The sequence below is a fragment of the Halichoeres trimaculatus genome, unplaced genomic scaffold (assembly GCF_033239565.1).
Source record: "Halichoeres trimaculatus isolate MK-OKI-2021-1 unplaced genomic scaffold, fHalTri1.1 fHalTri1_scaffold_4, whole genome shotgun sequence".
Classification (NCBI taxonomy): Eukaryota; Metazoa; Chordata; class Actinopteri; order Labriformes; family Labridae; genus Halichoeres; species Halichoeres trimaculatus.
In genome coordinates, this window is record NW_027437182.1 from 12727123 (window position 1) to 12741586 (window position 14464).

General features: G+C 38.5%; 1 protein-coding gene across 2 annotated transcripts; it reads left to right on the forward strand.

The window, feature by feature from the left end:
* The first annotated feature begins 6665 nt into the window (after nt 1–6665).
* On the forward strand, nt 6666–14014 carry ifi44g (interferon induced protein 44g). Of its 2 annotated transcripts, none has more exons than XM_074667464.1 (9): nt 6666–6866; nt 11039–11181; nt 11735–11842; nt 11986–12034; nt 12160–12355; nt 12545–12697; nt 13013–13184; nt 13365–13465; nt 13657–14014. In XM_074667464.1, the coding sequence occupies exons 1-9, from the start codon at nt 6844–6846 to the stop codon at nt 13843–13845; spliced, it is 1134 nt and encodes a 377-aa protein (XP_074523565.1). In that variant the 5' UTR covers nt 6666–6843; the 3' UTR covers nt 13846–14014. The 2 variants fall into 2 exon arrangements, with proteins under 2 accessions (XP_074523565.1, XP_074523564.1); XM_074667463.1 differs by lacking the exon at nt 6666–6866 and adding an exon at nt 8484–8811 and having other exon boundaries at nt 13657–14012.
* Nucleotides 14015–14464: the final 450 nt, after the last annotated feature.

Genomic DNA, 14464 nt, shown 5'->3' on the forward strand with positions numbered 1-14464 from the left:
ATGTTCAACCTATCCAATTTGTGGATAAAAAAAAACTTCACTTTACTCATTTGAAAGAAAAATAAAAGAGTGTGAGTGACATAATTCAAATCTGTAAAATCTTAACCTGTGAAATAATTATATGAATGAAGAAACAACAGTTCAGTCCTGATTCACTACAGACTTTAGGACAGTTCAATTCACAGCTGTTTTTTTCACTGCCATCTCAACAGCTAAACCTGGCAGCATTGCCCCACCTGTTGAACTACATCACTCTGCACTTTCATGTTTACCAGACAAACATTAAAATTGTCCTTTGCCACCACCAATCTGTGATTTTAACTATTTGTCTAACCAACGCATGAGTAAGGGATATTTTTGTCTCCTGAGGACAACACCAGGTATGGACTTAAATGACACATTGGGTGCTTGAAGGTGAGTCACGGCGGCTGTCTGTCTGAGTGAAAGACCGCAACAACCCAGAGATAGTCGAGTGACATCCTGGAGCACTTTCTGTCACAGCACCGCACAACAACACCGGTTAACAAAGTCATCACACCTGGCTTTTTTTAATCCTCCACTCATAGACAGACTGGGAGACATTACTGTGACTGTGTTAGTTTTCCTTCACTGTTTCTGGAAGGTAAACACCACCATACTTTAAGACAATTTATACAAATGTGATGACACAGCCGAGTCAGAAGGACTGAGAAACAAAATCTGAGATTGTGAGCTTAGATTGTGTTGTTGGAGAGGCTCACAACCTGAAACAGTGGTTGTATTAATCCATTTCACTCAGTCAGGTGAATTTCTTAAAGAAAGTAAAAAATTGATTATGTGGCTGTGGTCCTAGTACCTAATTTACTTGGGGTTTTTTTTTGGTTTTTGTTTTTCGCAATCTGAAGTGAATGGCTAACGTACTGACAGATGGGCTGTCGTCAAAGAGGCTATAGGCCTGCCTCTCTGTTTCATTTAAACTTGAACAAAGCAAGGTTGAGTTCAGTGTTGCCAATATGGTACTTGCCAGGATTCAAAACAAACAGGTGACATCACAGAAACTATATCAATATATTATACAGTCAATGGTTTTTATGACCTCTAAAAACAAAGAGAAAGAGATGTGTGTGTTCAGCCATAGGATCATATGATACATCAGATGTAAAAAACCATACCTACAGTCTCTTCTCTGCCAGGACTAAGCCACCGTCTGAAGCAGTTTGAATAACTGTAACAGAACAACTCCAAAACAGAGATATATCATATTCACACTAATAGAGGTGAGCCAACGAAGACCTGCAGTAAATCATGGATCAAGGCAAACATGCAGTCATGTCAGTGCCTACAATGGCCCTCGAGGACTTTGAGCCTTCATTCTTAGAAAGTTCAATACCTCCAAACAATTTGAAGAATCCGTCAAATTAAAACTGTGCTCATTTCACAAGAAATGGGCCAGTTTTACAGGAAATAGCCAAAGCTGCACAGTAGTGCTTAAGAGCTATTCATTATTAAATTGCTCATTAGTGCAGGTAATGGAATATTCATTTTTTTCTGGTTGATTATAAAAAGCAGACAATCAAGGAGATCTAACTCAACATATCCTTAAGCCAGCTTTGAAAGCCATATCAGCCTTGCAGACATTCACCATATACATCCTTTCAACAACCCCCTTCGTGCTAGCTGCAGTGATTGCCTCTAAACCAGCTGCTGTCACATATACATGGTACACTGAACATGATCAGAGGCCAGAACATCATGTCCTGTCTCCATCCTGAAGCAGCCAAACCCAAACGCTACTTCACAATCTCTGTGAAGGTTTACTAGAAGGATGAGGTTGAAAAAAATATGAAAGACAAAAACAAATGTTTAAACTCTTGAAAGCAATCATAAAGAAAATATTTTTAGCAATCTGCTGACAGTAAAAGAACACTTATTTCATAACTTTGAGAGGTACAGGGTACATGAGATAACCTTAACTATAACTCTAACACTAACCCTGACATGTTGTCAGCTTTGGCAGGAAAAAAAAAATCAGAGTCCAGAGACACTTAAAATATCTGGTGTCTTTCTAACTCTTAAAAAAACAGATCATCAAACCTGAAGAACCTAAAGAAGTCCGACAATTGTAGCCACCTTGAATCTAACAAAGGCGCTCCCATTTGGCGCATGTGCAACTGTATACAACCACAATAAATGTACTGTACATTGTACAATACATTGACCTAATTTGAAAAGAGCTGTCAATCAAATCTTTACTTCACTTTTGAGTTGAGCAGTCCACAGGCAGGCTTGCCAACACAGAGACAAATAGAAGTCAAGTGAATGTGTGTCAAACAGTCTGAATGTAGAAGAAGCTTCTGGCGTAGGTGGGGTGTTGCTTGTGAAACAGACTGCTGTGTCACACGGCTACATAGCCAGCATAGCTCCCTGTTTAGACAGCTCACCCACCTCCCCCTCCTCCTCCTCCTCAGCCTCCACCTGCAGCTCTCTGCTCCACAGATATCAGCTGGAGCTGCTGAGTCAGAGCTGAATGTGTCAGAACTTCTTCAACTCACAGCCTCTGATGATGGGAAGAGTGATATGCTGGCTAGCTGCTAGATTTGGCGGGAAATGTCCTGAACTGAATTTAAGACATGGAGTTACTTCATGTCTTGTGAATGCACATTAGCTGGTATCAGTTAGCTGCCCTGGTGTTTGTCCTTGCACTTGGAGACAAATAAAGTAAAGCCAAGGACAAGCTGTGACCCCCCTTGATGATGAAAAATATCAGGGTTTATAGAGCATGTCGTTTTAAAGACACATACTTCCTTATGAGTCAATCTAATTAAGTGTTTTTTGTTATTTACACATACATTATCTTAATCTAGTAGGCCCAATATCAGCAATTCTAAGATGTATTTTTTGACAAAGAATCGTAACATTTATTGGCATAAACTTTCTGGTCAAGCTGTTGCCAACAGATGATTATTTACCGATGACAACAGTTTCAGTCAAAGTTTCATCTTGTTGCTAAAGGCTTGCTTGTGGTGGATTAATATTAGGTCTCTAAATGATATTACCAAAAGTATGGTTAGGATGGGACAGCCACAAAAGGGACTCTTGTGTTTTTATAATGATAATAGTAATAAACTGGATTTATGTAGCGTTTTAAAGGTACCTAATGGCAGTTAATACATGACATCAAACAAATACAGATAACACAAACAGAAATGAGGATCCTGAAGTTGATTAGTTGCTGCAGAAGCCAGTGGAGTTGCTTAAGGATGGCAGTGATTTTTTCTCGAGAGCAGGAGTGGGTGAGTAATATGGCAGCTGAATTTTGGACATATTGTAGTTTTTGAAGGTCAGTGGAGGGGAGACCGTAAAGAATACTATTGCAGTTCTGTAGGTTATGAAAGAAAAGCATGAATGAGTGTTTCTACAGTGGAGGAGGAGAGGATAAGACAAAGACGGGCAATGTTTCAGAGGTGAGAGTAGGATCATAGCACATCACAAGATTGTCTGCAGCCCTACCACATTTGCATGACTTATTTCAGTATGCATTACACATATGCACAAAGACACTACGCCTATGTCTGGATGGAAAGCAGCTTTATCATGAGGTCAGTTTTTCCACCATCAAAGTGTTTTGGTTGTAGGACTCCAGTTTTTGCAGGGAAAACATCTTCTGTCCAAAAATAACATCCTATTCGCAGTGTTTGCTTTTCAACCACCAACAGCTCCACTCAGTCTTAATGACACCCAGTCATTACCTCAAGGCCTCAGCTGACTGTACTCTTGATGTGGGTGTTAGCCTCAGATAAGTTAGCAGCTCTGACATTACCTCATGTGTCAGAATTTCACATGGTCTCTATGTGTTTACACAAAGTTCGGCAAGTTTTCCAGCCAGATTTGGATCTTTCCAAACCACAAAAAAATAGTCCATCATCTTCAATTCCTCTCTCACTGGGCACTTGAAATAAAACCAGCAGTGCCTTGTTTTGGGCTGTTATCATACCTGATCAGACACAACCCTGCTGGCTGCCTGACAAACGTCTAACCTGGAAAAAACATTTTTTATATGTTTGTTTAGCTTTGAGGATTTCGCTTGAGAAAACATGCCTTGCTCATCTCCACCCACACAAGAGAGGTGTGTGGGAGCTAATATTGTTTGAATAAACAAATCTGCTCCAGATAAAATTGAAAGTCCTGAAGCAATTAGATCCCTTACAGACAGGACAGCCTACCTTATGAGGGTTTGGAATGATGGCAGTGTGAGTAGCAAATGATGGGAGAGTTCTTACCACGTGAAGATCTGATAGATGTGATTAGTGTCCTCTGAGGTGTCTTGGGGGCTCTCCGGACCTGCTGGTGGATCATAATCTGATCTGCTTTGAAGAACAGTAGATGTGGAGCGGAGGCCATCCAACAGCGCTGTAATGATAGCAAAAAGGAGCTAAGTTAATACTTCCTTTAATGTCAGATGAAAACAATGATAAATCTGTAAACAGCAGGAGCGAATCGGACAGGTTGAGGATGACAACAGGAACACTGGAACTTGCCGCCATGTGAGACTGCCTCAGGATTTAAACAATACTTTTATTTTCTACAAATATTCAACAAAAGCACAGAAAACCTGTTGTGTTTTTTCCAAAAAAGTGCAAACAAGCAGAACTACACTTCATGCTCATGCTAATGTTTTGACTTTTTCTTTATAGTCTTGGATAAAACATTACTGGGGTTAAAAAGAATATATTGAATGTTGGAATTGAACAATTTTAATGCTTCCACCCCATAAAAATCTCATATTAGACACTTTTTTGTAGATTCATTGCCATGTGAGGCCAGATAAACTTCTTAACTACCATTTCAAACAGCAACGCCTAAGAAATATTTACTCTTCTTTTATTTTATTAAAACTATGTATTGCACTAATATAATATCACTACTATATACTAATATATTGCATTCAAGACAGCATTGATGTAGCTTAATTTGAGGGAAAAATGTATTCTTACTACTAAAAATAATACTAGCAAATAATACTTCAAAATATCTTGAGCACTCATTGAATCAAGCCAGCACAGTTTATTTGTTGCTCATGGACTTAAATTGTAGTAGCTATCTAGATTGTAAAACTACTTCTCTAAACAAACCTGCATTAACAGGCACAATACAGGTTTTCTACCAAAGGAGCAGCAATCACCACTGTTAATTATCCATGGACATTCAGATCCAAATATTCAGTAATGATTAAAAGTTACTGAGTGATGTCAAAGGTTGGGTATCAGGGCAAAGTGCCCTCCAGTTGAGGGAAAGGTTTGGAAATATAAGAACCTCTCTCTGGGGTCACAGGTTGACCTCTGCTGTCAGTAAGCTCTTGAGAACCAACAGTTTTAAACTTAAGACCAAAGCTCCCTCTAGTGGATGTGATGAGTATTCCTGTTGCTCCCTTGGCCTAACTTTACATTCATATTATGCCCATTCAGTTTTCTAAAATATACAACAAAAACATGAAGTCTCATTTTAATGTTGGTGCAATTTTAGATTGTTACTGAATAAGTTCGGATAAGTGATATTCAGTGTGACCTACAAAAGCAAACAGGATAGATTTTGATGAAATTAATTATTACGGATATCTTATCTACTGAAACTGCTGTTTAAGCTAACTGTGCTGTACTAACTGTATTTTTGAAGGCAAAGGGTCACAATGAAGGACACATTTGACTGTTATAAGGAAGCAGGGTGGGATTTAAACCAAACTTTCACATATGCAGTAAAAAATAACAACAGGTACCGATACCCGGTACCTGGCAATCGGTACCGGTACTCAACGGTACCAATTTTCGGTACTTTTTTTGTGTTATGTGGTAAAAAATATAAATTTCTTTAATAATAAAATATACATAAATTTTGCAGTTTAACATATCTATTCTTCAATATATAACCTTGCAATGCTGTGTTCATGTCCAGCATGGAAAATGCCTACTCTTCCACTCCCTCGCAGTCACAAGGATGCATTTAGGTACCTAAACATGGTACCTTTTGATTTTACATGAATCGGTACCCGATACTTTTGACAAAATTTGGTCGGTACTCATAAAAGTACCTAATTTGGTACCCATCCCTAGGTCTGCACCATCAACAAAGTTGTTTACTGGAGCTCAGGGTGTCACATTCTAAGTTACTAAAAGACCTCTTAACCTATTGAATTCTTGACTTTGTATTTCACAATGATAAAATACATCTATAAAGTAGCTTCATAGAGTCCAACCCACATCACCTAATGCCAGGGAATCCAATACAATTAATGAATTGTGGACATTTAGAATTTCAACATTTTTTGCATGTGCAGCCAGTAGGCCTTCAAATTTGGTAACATTTTTCCACCCAAAACTAAGTGCTAAACGTGTTCCCTGATACTGTAGTGAAACTACTGTCATTATTCTCATTCGTGTAGTTTTTGGAAGAAAGAAAGCCATTTCACTTCTTGAGAGATGTTGGAATTTGAGGCATGGCTGCCGTGGGTTGATGGCCTACTGGTTAACAGCCTAGTGAACAAACGGGTATTCTTTGTTGTTCTCAACAGTACTATCCCTGATAATGCTGTGAAAAGATCTTTTCATTTATTGATATGACACTTCAGCACCATTTTTCGGTTATTAAGCTTAACCACCAGGAGACAACTCAGGGTAGCCTGCTTATCCTGAAAGCTAGTCTTAAGTTTCATATTTAGCTCCGTGTAGGCTTCCTTCATGTATCCAAGCTCAATTTGCTTCTGAATTCTAGTTAACTTTCAGTTTCTATTTCCCAGAGAAGGCGTCGCCCATCCACTCGCTCATTGTTGTTTCATAGGTCGCCACGTCTGACAACTGACCAACAGTCACCATGAAGAAACAAGCAACGAGCAGGTAACGTTCAATCAAATGCTACGTCTCTCAGGTAAACTTTGTGATGTTACAGAAGGACGCAGCTTAGGGTTATGGTTTTCTTACCAACCTTGGGTTTTTGCATAACGTTTTGGACTGTTTCGAATTAAGACGAGACTGTTCCGCGCATTTGAAGCTTTCAGTCCGTGAAGCTGACGAGGAAAGATCAGTTGGCACCTAGTGCTACGTTCACGTGTTTCGGTAAACTTCGGCAGCAGTGATTCAATGAGACAATAAATGCTAATTCTTGATTGCTTCGGTTAAATATTCTACATTTTGTCTCAATCGCTCAAATATTTAATCCCAGGACTCTTTAGCTTTGTAGAAACTGAAGACAACAACGAGACAATTTTCCACCAAGACCATTAAAAGTTCTTTTTTTTTTTTTTTTTTTTTTATAAATCCCTCCATGTTGTTATTTTAAAAGGGTGGAAGAGTATATTAAACAAGTTTTGGTGCACAAGATCTTTCTGCATTTTTGAATCAATTTCACACAAATAATACTGATTTCCTGTTTGAATTGATCAGCCAATACCTCTATACCTGTATACCCCCTCAAATTATTTCATACAGCTAGAAAAATTAATTGTTGGGTGAGATGAGAGAAATAATTTTATGAATTTGTGTTTGCTAAATTAAATCATTGATTTTTGTTGTTGTTGTTTGCACATATTTATATTGAAATTGTCAACTGTTCATACTATACTGTATTGCATTTGTGTTCCGAGCTTTTGCCCTTCTTTTTTTTTTTTTTTTTTTTTTCTGTTTTCTGTTTTCTGTTCTCGATCTGTTTGACTAAGCTGTCTTGTGGCTGTACAGCTGTACTGAATAATGCCTAACAACAAAGTAGTTTTGACAGGGTTATCACTAATACTTTCAATTTAGCCAAGCTCTTTAAGGTCAAGTGGGACAGACAATGACTTCGAGAAAGATAAAGACAGCAGTTGATAAAAGAAGACAAGGAAGGTGTCAGTTAATCGAAAGAAATAAAATCAGAATCACCATTTCACATAGTATCCTGAACTACAGAATAAGTACTCCGTTTTTTCAACCGTACTTTCTTTTTATGATATAAATATACACAGAATATTAAAATGAAACATAAAAAATTTAAAAATAAATAAATAAAATTAAATTAGTAAAATCAGAACATTTTACTGAAACACACACACACACACACACACACACACACACACACACACACACACACACACACACACACACACACACAAGTGCTCAGAAGGCTTTTGTCATGGTGGCAGTAGGCTGAAAAAGTGACACGAGTGGCCCTCCTTCCCTCATTTATAACTAGTTATCAAGCTGATGCAACAGAAATTTGTGGTGTGTTGATAATGTGCATTAGACTGCAAAGGGGTGATAATTTGCGGAGTAAAGTTGTCTTTCTTAGCCTGGACCAGACAGTAAAGTGGTGTTGTCAAAGGAGTTGGAACATCTCTCAATCCTGAGTCTGGACGCACTGAGTTACTCACCCATGTTTTTGCTAATCCACATGGATTGATCCGCCAGTGTGAACAATGTAATTTTTGGTTCACGCTTTGGGTCAAATGTACTTGATCAGCGCACTGTGTGCACTTCGGAAGCTTTTTCCTGTGACACAGCACAATTCCTGCTTCCGCTGTTGCGGTACAGCGCGAGGCGCGGACTATAAAAACATGGAGACAGAGATGCAGACAGAAGCAGAACAGGAAAAAGACTGGCAAAATGATGAAACGCAAATCCGACGTAAACGACCCAAAGTTTCCAAAGTGTGGGAGCACTTCGAGTTGAAGCAAAAAGAAAACTTAGTGCAGTGTGTCCACTGTGGATCTGAATTAGCCTACCATAACACCACCTCTACAATGCTACAGCACCTAAAACGAAAACACCCAGTACCTGCATCAACTCCACAAAGTAAACCCGACACAAGGTAACGTCAACGTTAGCAGCAGATTTTTACACAGTTTAACTTTCTAGATGAGAATAGAGAACCACGAGTTATTGTGGCAGTATTAAATGGCTGTTTTAGACTACATGGCAATGTAATGCCTATGAGTCCCTTGTATATTAGCCACGTCTTGTGAAAAATAAAAAACAACAACCTAATAAATGGCTGCAGTTGATTGATTAATCCGTGAGTCTAAGACAAGCAAACATGGACACCAAAATGCTTCAGTCTGAACAGCTACAGTATATCTGAATTTTACTCTGGTGAGTAAGGTCTGCAGGTGTTGTGAAACCCTTTGACATAAAAAATTATGGATAAGACAGTCATATAAACCTTAAATGTGATATTCATATTGACCTTATCATTGGAGAAGACAAGATAAACCCGTTCAGTCCAACACCCAATAAATTTGGCAAAGGCAAAAGAGAAGCTAGAGTTTAGAATAGGATACAATATAATAGAATAAAATAGAACGGAATAGAACTTTATTGTCATTGTAACAACTACACCGAAATTGAAGTCACAGCAGCAATTAAGAAAACAAAAATAAGAAAGTGTATACAAAGTGCAAAGATGTTCATAAGAAAATAGATGATGACAGCTTGTCCATCATTCTCCAGTTCAGCCAGCCTCCACCTCCACAGGGTCCAGGACTGAGCTTCTTCAGTCATGCTCCATCTCTGTCTCCTGTATCTTGTCTGCTCGCAGCAGGTGAAGCTCTTCCATTGTGGCGTTGGTGTCTGATGTTAGCACTGTTAGCCATGTCTGTGAATAGCATGATGCTACTCTGCCCTCTGGTATTCCCTCTATTGCTGGGTTTGCACAGCTAGCTCGTTCATCTTACTGGAGATAGATCTTACGTTCCCAATAACGATGGATGGAAGGACAGGTCCATGTCGTCACTTCTTAGCTCACACCTGAGAACCAGCACGTCGTCCTCACCTCCTTCTCCTCACCTTGTGGGAAGACATCAGGCCTTACACCAGTTAGCATTGACATGCTACAGGCTGCTAACAGCTGAGTTCACATATAAACAATGCAGCCATGGTTACATGTAGGATCTCCAGGCAAACACAGGAGAAAAAGCAGTAAAAATATCACTGAAGCCACAAAAAGTTTGGTGTCCATGACCAACAAATGAGCCATACAAAGAAATGATCCACTCCAGATACAAAGATTATGAAAAACAGGTGAAAAAAAAATTACAAGAAACAGACAAAGAAGAGAGAGCTGCTGCAAAAGGCAGCCATAGCCAACAGGGCTGCGCTTAGCAAAAGAAGCTAGGGTTTAGATGATTATCAATCAGGAAAAGTGGATAAAGTTCAGATTAAAATGGGTCATTTGATTTGTTTAAGTTGTTATATGATGTCACTTAAATGGAAGCATTGCCTGTCATGAAAGCATATCAAGCACTGGATGAAGCAAAATGACATTGTGCTGAATAAAAGAGCAGATGTTTTCTGTATGTGAAAAAAGAAAATAGAACCACCATCTGCACAGATACACTGTTAGAAACAGGTTATTGTGTTTTAAACCTGCTAAGATTGATTTTTTTAAAATGTTTTTCTTCCAAAACATTTTCTTTTCTTTTGGTGTGCAACCATGTAGACAGTGTCTGCTACTTGTGTTTGAATTTGTTAGTCTTATATTCATTTGAGCCTGTATTTTTTATCCTCTCTTGGATACTTCTTTTATTTGTGTGAAGTCCATTAGGTTGTCGTGGTGTATAAAACCTGTTGCAGAAGTAAATTTCCCTTGTCTTTTGCAAGCTAGCATTTGCTTTTCAATTAGAAAAACATTCATAATCTTTTTTTGTGTCGACTTGATTGCAGAAAGAGGGATTTTATGATCTTTTACTGTTAAATTTATCACCAGAATGATTTGAAAGCTACTAGATTACTAAAATAAATACTGCAGCTCTATTATATACCTGATTAAAATGTTTGGGTTTTTTTTTGCCAGAGTCTTTACAGTGTTATTTATGAAATATGTAACATTTTTCTTTTTGATTTAAACAATCTTAAAAATATTAAGGTTGATCCATGGAAAAAAAAAAAACTGTTTTATCACCTCTAAATTTTCGATCTTTCATCAAGAGAAGTTAAAAGTAGCCCCTTTATGTTCAAATCTTGTTTGGCTTTTTAGAAAAAAAAAAAATTATCATGAGCTCTTCGTGTGACACATGTGGTGTTTCTTTTATTGGCCACAGCCTCTTTGGGTCAACTCTTGGCGCAGCTTCAGCTTTTTCTTTACCAACCCTGCCACACTTTGGCCAGCCAGTGGAAACCAAAGATACTCCCGATAATGCTGAAACTTCAGAAGTGAAGAAGGAACCTCTGTTTTCATTTTCAGGTAATATTTTAAGTAGTTGAAGACCATTACTGACTGTAATTTATGGATTAGAAAAATTGTTTGAGCCTGGACCTGGCTGTATTGTTTCAGCACTTCTTATTCTGTGAACGGTGAAAGCAAACCACAGAAACTTTCACAAAAGTATTAAAACAACAGGACTGTCATCAATAAAACTACATTGTCAGGTCAAAATTAAGGATAGCTGCTTAAATTTGAATGTAGTGCATCAGGTATTACACTTCATTCAGCTGCTTTCATTACTTCCTGTGCTTCTTTTCTATGTGCAGTTTGAATCATGCCTTTGTTTCTCTCTGTATACAGTATTTCAGCCAATTAAACATTTCTTTTCATCCAGAAAAAAAATCCTCAGTATTGTGGAGATAAGATGAGGATAAGTGGTAAAACTGTGGTAAAAACATGTAATCTTGGTACATTTGTTATGAATGTAATCAAAGAAAGAATAACTTTTCAAGGAGCAGAGAGATTATAATTAATTTTGCACATTACATATAAAACACTTCTCTGTACATTGATGATACCTGTTTTATGACAGTCTCCCAGGGAACCCCTGAACCTGCTGTGGATGCCCAAGAAGGTGTCGGCTTTGCTGCAGCTACCACTTCAAGAGATGAAGGGAACAAACCTTTGTTTTTGTTTTCAGGTAAGATTGACAGAATGTAAATCCACTTGTATCTATTATCCATTCAGCTTATACTGTTTTATATGAAAGCATCTCAACTTTAAGTAGACTTTAAGAAAACAGCAAATACTGCATGTTCCATTAAAGTCTGAAACTCTCTTCAGCTCTTAAAATGATGGAGACTCCATGGAGAGACGTGGAGTGGACAGAGGAGTGAGTAAAAACTGTGACTACACATTTATGCTCATGTAAAGAACATAGCCCTCATTTCTTGTATGCTTAAAGATGAATACACTTCAACTAAAACTCAAATGAGTCTGAACAAAACTCCATTTCAGACAGAAGACAAGTCTGATGGAGAGGGTCAGCTCCTACAAACCCAGTTGTGAGGAGGTAACCCAGGCTCGGGTGCTCCTCCTGGGTCCGGTTGGTTCTGGAAAGTCCAGCTTTATCAGTTCAGTCCAATCTGTGTTTCATGGAAGAGTGACGAACCGGGCCATGGTGGGCACCTCCTCCACCAGCTTCACCAAGAAGGTAAGAAGAGCACTGAGGTGGATAGTGTACTGCTGGATTCTTCCAGGAAAATATCTGGTGATCCAGAAATGAAAGAGAGAGAATAAAAATAGCCTAACACGCAGATACAAACACAGTCACACAAACAGACCTGTCTCTTAACAGTCTCAGTGCAATCTCCTGATAATCAAACTCTTCTTCTGGTGTCAGCTACAGTCGTTCAGCATTCTTGGTGAAAAAGGAAATGATCCTACTGGTCTGGTGCTGTGTGACGCTATGGGCCTGGGGGATGGAGAGACAATGGGACTGACGCTCCATGACATCCTGTCAATCATTAAAGGCCACGCACCTGAGGGACACAAGGTGAGCTGGATACTCAAGCAGACAGAATCTGAAGAAAGCAAAGTGGGCCAGTGATTTGGTTTGAAATATATCAACAGATACTCTATAGATCCGCACAAAGTTTTGTAGAAAGTGAGAGGGGATTACAGATTGTACACAAAGATAGACGACATGACAGCTCCTGAAAGATGAAGCAGAAGAATCATTTTTTTTACTTCAAGTTGAATTGCAGGATAGAAAGCAGGATAATAGTGCTGTAAGAGAATTTTGCCATGCTAACACACAACGTGATTTTTTTTCATTCTCTACACTGTCATTTGTAATTTCTTCTTTCAGTTCAGCCCCGACCAGCCAGTGAGGTCAGAGACTGCAGGCTTTGTGAAGAGGCCGAGCCTCAATGATAAGATCCATTGTGTTGTTTTTGTGGTGGATGCCTCTAAGATCCTGACCTACCCCAAAGGTCTCAGCACCACCTTCCAGCAGCTGCGAGAGCACATCTGTGACCTGGGTAAGAAAACGGGCATACAGGCAGTTAAACACATGCAGTAAACACACTGCTGTGACTTAAGAGTTATAACTACTCAGTCATGTTGAGACAGAGGTCTCTCCTGCAAATTCATCAATTAAAATGTCAATTAATAAGAGCTGTTACCATCAACATGGATTGAATCAGTTGTCTTACTCTTAGGTGTCCACCAGGTGGCTCTACTCACTCACATTGACCAGATATGTTCAGAAACTGCCAAAGATGTCACCAAGGTTTACAAGAGTGGCATCATCCGGGAGACGGTAGGTTTAAAGTCTATGATTTGATAGAAGGGAAGACAGGATTAAGGCAGATGGTTTTTTTTTTCAAATCTCTTAGTTTTTTGAGCTGATCATTATTTTTTTATGGTTAAGCCCAGTACAGTAATACTTTAACAAATGTTGTCGTTTTTTTGCCTGTGTGTGTGTGTGTGTGTGTGTGTGTGTGTGTGTAGATGGTTAAAGCTGGAGCTCTGTTGGGCATGTCCACCTCCTACATCATCCCAGTGAAAAACTACTCGTCAGAGTTGGATGTGGATGTGAACACTGATGTGCTTCTGCTCAGTGCAGTTGATCACATCCTGCAGTATGCTGACCTGTATTTCCAAGACAACACATCACAACACACACTGCCATTGGCTTAAAAGACACACATCTGAGCTTTGGAACATACATTTAAACAAACAAACATTTAAAAATGAGTGGTTTTATGAAGGATTAGAATATTTGTGATCCTGCTGACCTCTGGATGTGAAATCCAACCTATACACTGTTTCTTAACCTTGCTGAGTTTTATAAAAAAATGTATTTGCTTAATTCTTGCAATGCTTCTGCAAGTGTCTTTTTTCCTTTATGACAGGCGGTTAAAGGAATTTGAAACATTCATCACTTCACAATTCGCTTTCATTTTTTTAAAAACTAAAAATAGGAAAGAAAATTAATAAAGGGTTCAGACATGTCCTGCTAGTTCAGAATTTGCTCCACAAAAGCATCATTATCATAGCCTGACATTCCCAGCACCATTTCTTAGTTAGCTCTCCTGAAGAACATTTTGTTGAAATAATTGTTTGAATTAAATGTACACTTCTCTTCTAACATTTTTAACCATGTTGCTTCACAAATGAGCTCAGTAGAAAATAATGTTATAAAGCATTGCATTTATAGCATTTCATACCATTTTTTTGTTTCAGGAACGCTTTATATTTAGCTTTTCTAATTTTACTTCCATTAACTGAAGAATTATAAGTACGTTCTTGATATAAA